The 7,790-nt window shown below is 38.0% G+C and overlaps 1 protein-coding gene across 1 annotated transcript in view; it reads right to left on the reverse strand.

Annotated features, from left to right (window-relative positions):
- NME8 (NME/NM23 family member 8) overlaps positions 1-7,790 on the reverse strand; it is a 95,239-nt gene that overhangs the window by 29,033 nt on the left and 58,416 nt on the right. The window contains exon 10 of the mRNA XM_006887623.1: positions 398-564. Coding sequence (XP_006887685.1) covers positions 398-564 — 167 coding nt within the window. The remainder of the gene's footprint in view (positions 1-397; positions 565-7,790) is intronic.

Consider the following 7,790-nt stretch of genomic DNA (forward strand, 5'->3'; position numbering starts at 1 on the left):
GAGCTTAAAGCCCCTGATGGCTCTGGGCGCTGACTCTCACCAGTGGCTATGGATGAAGTCACAGGCGATTTTCAGCCAGCGCCGCTTTTTTCTTGTTTCTTAAATGTGTTTCTTATAGGCAGAATTAAAGAGTTAAAACTTACTAATTTTTAGCATTTTTAAATAATTCCTTTCATGTTAGTATCAATTATAACAAATACACAGATTAGAAAATATTTTGCAACTTCTAAACTAGAGAAATGTTCAAATCTTTTAAATATAAAATTAGTAAAAACATTACTAAATTTTTTATTTCTAGTCTTTTCTTAAGTTCAAAATTATGTTATCTTATATATTCATACAAGTAATGATTTGAATTCTTATCTATGAGAAACCTTAGTTAATCTTTCTTTCTTACCTTTGTTTTCTTTACAGAGATCTGGTCTAATTAATGCCATTATCTTTTCCAATTTCATTCTTTTTAAATCAGGAAAGAAGATATCAATGAATTTATTAGCATTAGTGATATCTTCTTCAACATCACAAAACTGAGATAAATGTTGCCTATCCACATAGTCTTGTAAACTGTCAAAATCCAAAAGAGAATTTAAAATTAATATACACTGAAATTTAGTAAATATTCAAACAAATAACACTTAAGTACTTTTACAAATATATTTTTCATTTTCTTTTTGTCTTTGAAACAAGTGTTATTTGGGCATAAACCATTTTTGTATTTTCAAACAGTTAAAGAATTATAAAAGCTAAGCTATTTTATTATTTTAGATTTTGTTGAATTATGATCAATAAATTATGAGTGGTAATATTTTAATTTTTTCAAGGAAGTGAAGGTTTACTTTGTAAAAAAGAAATCAGCATTTTTGCAGCTATTGTGTAGTTATAAAAATTCAATTTTTTGTTGTATAAATTTTTATTATAATTTGAATTGACAGTTTACAAAGCATGTTAGATTTTTCAGTCATACAAATTTTATTTAATAGCATTAATTACAATGTTCACAATGCCTGACCATTCACTCACTGTATCTTGCTTTCCTTTCATTCATTTTACTATGTGTCTACTGCTGCTCCACAGGAGGACGGACAGTCTTCTCAAGTGAGATTTACTGCCTCTGAAAACGCACTGGAGGTCAGGAACAAGCCAGTTCTGACTCGACAGGACAAACAATAACACCAACAATATTATCTATTAACTTTTACTGCCTTCTCTCTCTCTCTCTCTCCTTGTGCTGGCAGGCATTCAAGAACGATTCTGGCTGGAGGAGATAGGAGAGGCCAGATGGTGGTCAGCTGAGCAACGCTTTTTAAGGTCACAAGGTAGCAGGTCAGCGTGAGGCTTGCCAAGCCCTGCCCCCTCACCTCTGTCCTACAGTTGGCATCTCTCCCCAGCATGTCTGCATCTGGGTCAGGAGCCCTCACCAGGCAGGTATAAGAGTGAGAAATCAATTACCCAAGACATGTCAAGCATGGGCAGGCTGCTGCAGAGATGGAGAGGAACCCTGGAGAGAGATCAGCTCACCCATCTCGGACTAGGGGAAGATGAAAGACGAACCCTGTCTCCTGCCACTAAATTGGTCCATTTTCTTTCATCAATTAGCCCTGAAGATATCAGTCAGCTTCCTTTGGACTGGGAAACGCCCACCACTGAAACCCACCTCAGGCCACTTATATTGGTCCATTCCCTTTCACAGGTTAGAGACTGAGTTACACCTTCGCTCCGCCCCCTTTCCCTAGTCCCCCAACAGCTCTACTGACTGGGAGAAGCATTGCAGAGAAATCAGCCCGGCTCCCTTGGACTGGGAAATGCCCAACACCGACCTGTTTTCCACCATCATATTGGTTTGCTTCCTTTCACAGGTTAGGGAATGATTTAAGCCCCTTGCTTCACCAGGTCCAAGGACAGGTGGAAGCACTGCAGAGATTAGCGCACTTGCTTGGACTGGGGATCTGCCACCACTGAGCCTTGCTTCTCACTCGCGTATCGGTCTGTTTCCTTTCAGTTTAGAAAGTGATTTATGCCCCTTCTCCACCCCACTTCCTTAGCCAGCTCCACAGATGGGGCAGAACCCTGTAGTGAGATCATCTCACTCCCCTTACAAAGGGGAATGCCTACCAAGAAACCTTGCCTCCAGCTGCCATATTGATCCTTTCCTTTCACAGGTTAGGGAGTGAATTATGTCACTTCCTGACACCAGCTCTACTGACAGAGTGGAGCTTTGAAAAGAGATCAGCCCACACCCTTGGGCTGGGAAATGTCCACAGTAAAATGACATCACTTGTTGCCATATTGGTCCATTTCTTTCACAAAGGTCCATTTCTTTCACAAACTAGTGAGTCATTTACATCCCTCTCCCCCACCACTAGATCCACTGAGGGGGCGAAGATGACAGAGAAATCAACCCACCCGCCTTGGACTGGGGAATGCCCATCGCCGAACCCCACCTTTCACCACCATATTGGTCCATTTCCTTTCATAGGTTATAAGGGAGGTCACCAATATGCAAAATCCTGTCAAAACATTACCTGCAACTAGTACAAAAATGAACTCAAGACCTGCCATTGAACTGTCTCATACAGTAGAGAAGAAAGATACTTTAGTCTCAAACAATGCAGTCTAGCTACATCATGTGGGATTTTAAGGCCAACTGTAAGATGTTGGGTAGAGCTGTGGTTTCTGGAAGGCAACAGTCTTCCTGCATCAGGAAAACAAAAGGGGAACACTAATATACAGGTCCTTCACAAAACATTGCCATGCCCTATGACATTATCTAGTTACAACAACCTACTAAGAAAAGACTCACATAATGTCAATAAAGCACCTACATTAAAAAAAGAAAGCACCAGTCTGCCTCAGTCATCATGGAAAAACAAAATAAACCTTCCCTTAAAAAAGCAGACTCAATTAATACTCAGAGAAAATGACAAGAATTATGTTGGTGCAAAGTTATTTGAACAGCTACAGAAGATGCAAATGGTGGAAGGAACAATGGAAGTTATTAAGAGAGAAAATACCAGAGACAGTGATCCAGAAGAAATATATTGATGAGGAGCAACTTGAACAACTGCAGAAGAAAATGCAGAAGATGAAAGAAAGAATTGATATTATAAATAAAAAGGCACAAGAACTTAAAACACATCACTAGACAGAGAGGGAACAGCCAATACAGTTATGGAAATAATAGAAATGCATGAAAATTCAATCTAGAATATTAAGACCAAAGTGGTAGAAAAACATCGATACATATCATAGTAAAATTCTACGAGTTAAAAGATAAGGCTAGAATACTAAAAACAGTGTGAGAAAAATAGTCACCTACAAAGGGGAAAAATTAGATTAAGTTCTGATTTCTCAGTAGAAGCTCATGTGAGCTAGAAAACAATGGGATGACATATACAGAAAGTTGAAAGAAAACAATTGCCAGCCAACGATCCTATTCCTAGCATAGGTCTTCATCAAATATGAAAGAAAAATTAGATCCTTCGCAGAAGAGAAAAAACCTTCAAGAATATGTGAAAACAATACCAAAACCACAAGAAATTTAAATGCAGAGCTTCACATGGAGACTCCAAAGGAAAGTGGATGGACCATATTAACCAGAAACAACAGCAAAAGAAACACAGCAAAAATGGCAAGGGTAAAACCTGGACTGACAGTAATGACACTTAATGTGAATGGACTAAGTGAACCAATTAGGAAGAGTAGCAGAAAGGGAAATAAAACCAAAATAACAAAGCCCATCAATATGTTGCCTACAATAGACACATCTAAAAAATGCAGAGAAAGACTCATAATCAAAGGCTGGGGGAAAAAATATCAAGCAAATGGCATCCACAAAAAGAGCAGGAGTGGCAATACTAATCTCTGATAAAATAGACTTCAGAATAACAAACACCATAAAGGATAAGGAAAGATATTACATACTGATTAAAGGCAAAAATAGATCAAGAAGACATTACCTTGGTCCACATTTATGCATCAAATTATAGACCTACAAAATATATTAAAACAACAATTAACATAATTGAAAAAAGAAATAGCACCACAATAGTGGTAGGAGACTTCAATAGATCACTATCACCAAAGGATAGGCCAATATCACCAAAGGATAGGCCAACTCAAAAGAAACACAGCAAAGACACGTATTCAGGGTACTGTACCCAACTAAAACTTAATTAACTTTCTTCTCAAGTTCATGTATTAGGACACAGACCCAGGTTCAACAAATTATAAACACTGAAATGATAAAAAAATGTCTTCTCTGGCCATGATGCCATAAAACTAGAAATTAACCACTGGAGGGTAAAGCTTACAAAGTCGTCCATGTGCAAACTAAACAAGTCTCTTCTAGAACACGATTGGGTTAGAAATGAAATAAAGAATGAAATAAGAAAGTTCCTTGAAATAAATGAAAATTAAAATACAACCTACCAAAACATCTGGAATGCAGCAAAGGCAGTCCTCAGGAGGCAGTTCATAGCAATAGGCATACACATAAAAAAAGGAAAAAAAAAAAAAAAAATAAAAAAAGGAAAAAAGGAAAAAAAAATTCTCTAACTCAACACCTTCATTAACTAGAAAAAGTACTACAATTTAATCCTACAGCCTCTAAATGAAAGGAAATGATAAGGACAAGAGCTGAAATCAATGAGATAGAAAATGGAAAAACAATTGAAACCATCAATAAGAACAGGAGCTGGTTTTACAAAAGGGTCAATAAAATTGACAAACCACTAGCAAACTTAACAAAAGAAAAAAGAAGACATAGGTAACTCCATTAAGTAATGATAGAGGTCAACACAAGACATCACAGCAGAACCTGATGATATTAAAGTGATAATATCAGACTACTATGAAAAGCTATTCTCTGGTAAGTCTGAAAACCTGGAGGAAATAGACAAATTTCCTACTCAGACTGACCCGAACAGATGTAGAACATTTGAACAGACTCATCACAAAAGAAGAAATGGAAAAGGTCATATAAAGACTTCCTCATAAGAAAAGTCCTGGACCAAATTGTTTCATAGCAGAATGCTACCAAACACAGAGGATCTATCAACAATTCTACTTAAAATATTTAAGAAAAACTAGAAAAAGAAGGAACACTCCCATAATCATTTTATGAACAAGCATAAGCCAAATACCCAAACCAGGCAAAGATGTTACCAAGAAAGAAACCCACAGAACAATACCTCTCATGAATATAGATACAAAAATCCATAACAAAATCCTAACCCACAGATTCCAAAGGCACATCAAAAAAAGAATTCATCATGACCAAGTGGGATTCATAACAGGTATGCAAGGATGGTTCAACATAAGAAAAACAATCAGTGTAATTCACCATATTAACAAAACAAAAATACAAGAACTATACAATCTTAGCAGTTGATGGAGAAAGCGCATTGGACAAAGTTCAACACCCCTTCCTTATAAAGACGCTCAGCAAAATTGGAATAGAAGTGAATTTCGTCAACACAATGAAAAGTATTTAGGCAAAACTCAATGGATAAGGACTAAAAGCATTTTCCTTGCAAACAGGAACCAGTCAAAAATGCCTACCGTCACCACTTCTAGTCAATATTATATTGGAAGTGCTTGCTAGGGCAATATGACAAGAGAAGGAAATAAAAGGCATCCAGTTCAGCAAAGAGATAAACTAACACTATATGCAGATAATATGATAGTGTACACAGAAAATCCGAAAGACTTAACAACAACAGCAACAACAACAACAAAACACACACACACACACACACACACACACACACAAACCCAAAACAAAACAACAAATTGTTGGAGCTAGTAGAGTGGCAGGATAGAAGATCATTGTCTCAAAATTAGTGAGATTCCTTTACAGTAGTAAAAAAGACAACTCAGAGAAGGAAATAAAGAAATATCATTTAAAACTGTTGTTGTTAGGTGACACTGAGTTAAGCATAACCCATAGTGACCCTATGAACAAAAGCTCTGAACCCTCTGCTATCCTGTGCCATCCTCACACTTTCTGACACAAAAGAACCCATTGCAGCAGTCATTATATCAATTCACCTGGCTGAGGTTTGCTGGCCCTCCACCCTTCCCAGAATCAAGTCCTTCTCCAAAGAACAGCACCTCCTAATAACATGCCCAAAGTATGTGAGGTGAAAGCTCATCATCCTTGCCTCCAAAGAGCACTGTGGCTATATCTTCTCTGAGACATTTCTGCTTGTTCTCTTGACCATCCATGGAGTGTTCAGTGATCTTCTCCAACACCACAGCTCAAAGGTATCAATTCTTTTCCTGTCATCCTTATTCATTGTCCAGTTCTCAGATGCATAGCCAGTAATCAGAAAGACTATGGCCTGATTCAGATGCACCTTAGTCCTCAAATTGGCATCATTACTCCTCAATAATTTGGAAAGGCCCCTAGCTGCAGATTTTCCCATGCTACCCTAGATGTGCTCACCAAGTTGTCAAGAACTTGTTGTTTGGTTGGGTTCCATTCCCGTCCCCCATGAACCACTATTCTGAAGTATATATATTTCAATGTCTGAAAACATTTTTCTATATATTTTTTGTTAGCTTTTTAGATATTCATGCCATCATGTGTCAGAGATAAGTTGTGCAATCATGATGGAAAGCAGAAGTGCTTGCTTTATTTATCATTTGCCTCAATTAAAAAGCCATTCTAAACTAAAAAGAGAGAGAAATCTGGAGGACAACCACCTGGCCAACTGACTGGAAGAGATCTACATTTTTTCCCATTGCAAAGAAAAGAGATTCAACAGAGTGTGGAAATTATCAAACAGTATCATTGATATCACATGCAAGCAAGATTCTGCTGAAGATTATCCAAAAATGACTGTAACAGCACATCAACAGAGAAATGCCAGAAGTGCAGGCTAGCTTTAGAAGGGGTCGTGGTATTGTATGTTAGATGGAACTTGGCTGAAAGCAGGGAGGGAGTACCAGAGGAATGCCTATCTATGCTTCATTGATCATGGAAAGGCCTTTAACTGTGTGGATCATAACAAACTGTGGCTGAATCTGAGAAGAATGGGAATCCCAGAACACTTGATTGTGCTAATGTTAAACCTATACTTGGATGAGGAGGCAGTTGTCAGAACAGAGCAAGGAAACACTGCATGGGTCAAAATTGGGAAGTGTGTATGCCAGGGTTAAGTCCTATCTCGATACCTTTTCAACCTATATGCAGAACAGATAATCTGGGAGGCTGGGCTGTATGAGAAGTGTGGCATCAGGAGTGGTGGAAGATTCATCAACAATCTGCATTATGCAGATGGCATAACCCTGCTTGCTGAAACTGAAGAGGACCTGAAGCGCTTGCTGCAGAAGATCAAGGACTGGAGCCTTCAATATGGATTGAGGCTCAATATCAAGAAGACAAAGATTCTCACCGTTGGGCCAATTGGCAGTATCAGGATGGATGGTGAAGAGACTGATTGTTAACAGCTTTAGTTTGTTTGGCTCCACAGTCAACACTCTTGGCACCAGCAGTCAAAAATGTATTGTGATGGGAAAATCTGCTATTAGGGAGCTCTCCAAAGTACTGAAGAGCAATGATGTTACTCTGGAGACTAAGGTGTGCCTGATATAAGCTATGGTCTTTGCAATCACCTGCTATGCATCAGAGAGCTGGACAATGACTAGGGAGGATAGAAGGAGAATTGATGCCTTTGAACTGTGGTTTTGAAGAAGAATATTGAGATTGCAGAGCAGCTTCTTGCCCTTCTAGAAATTTTTTTTTAATTTTTTAATTATTTTTTTTGTGTGTATACCATCAAATTGGA

Source organism: Elephantulus edwardii, unplaced genomic scaffold (genome assembly GCF_000299155.1).
Source record: "Elephantulus edwardii isolate Elephantulus edwardi_28Jun2011 unplaced genomic scaffold, EleEdw1.0 scaffold00059, whole genome shotgun sequence".
Classification (NCBI taxonomy): domain Eukaryota; kingdom Metazoa; phylum Chordata; class Mammalia; order Macroscelidea; family Macroscelididae; genus Elephantulus; species Elephantulus edwardii.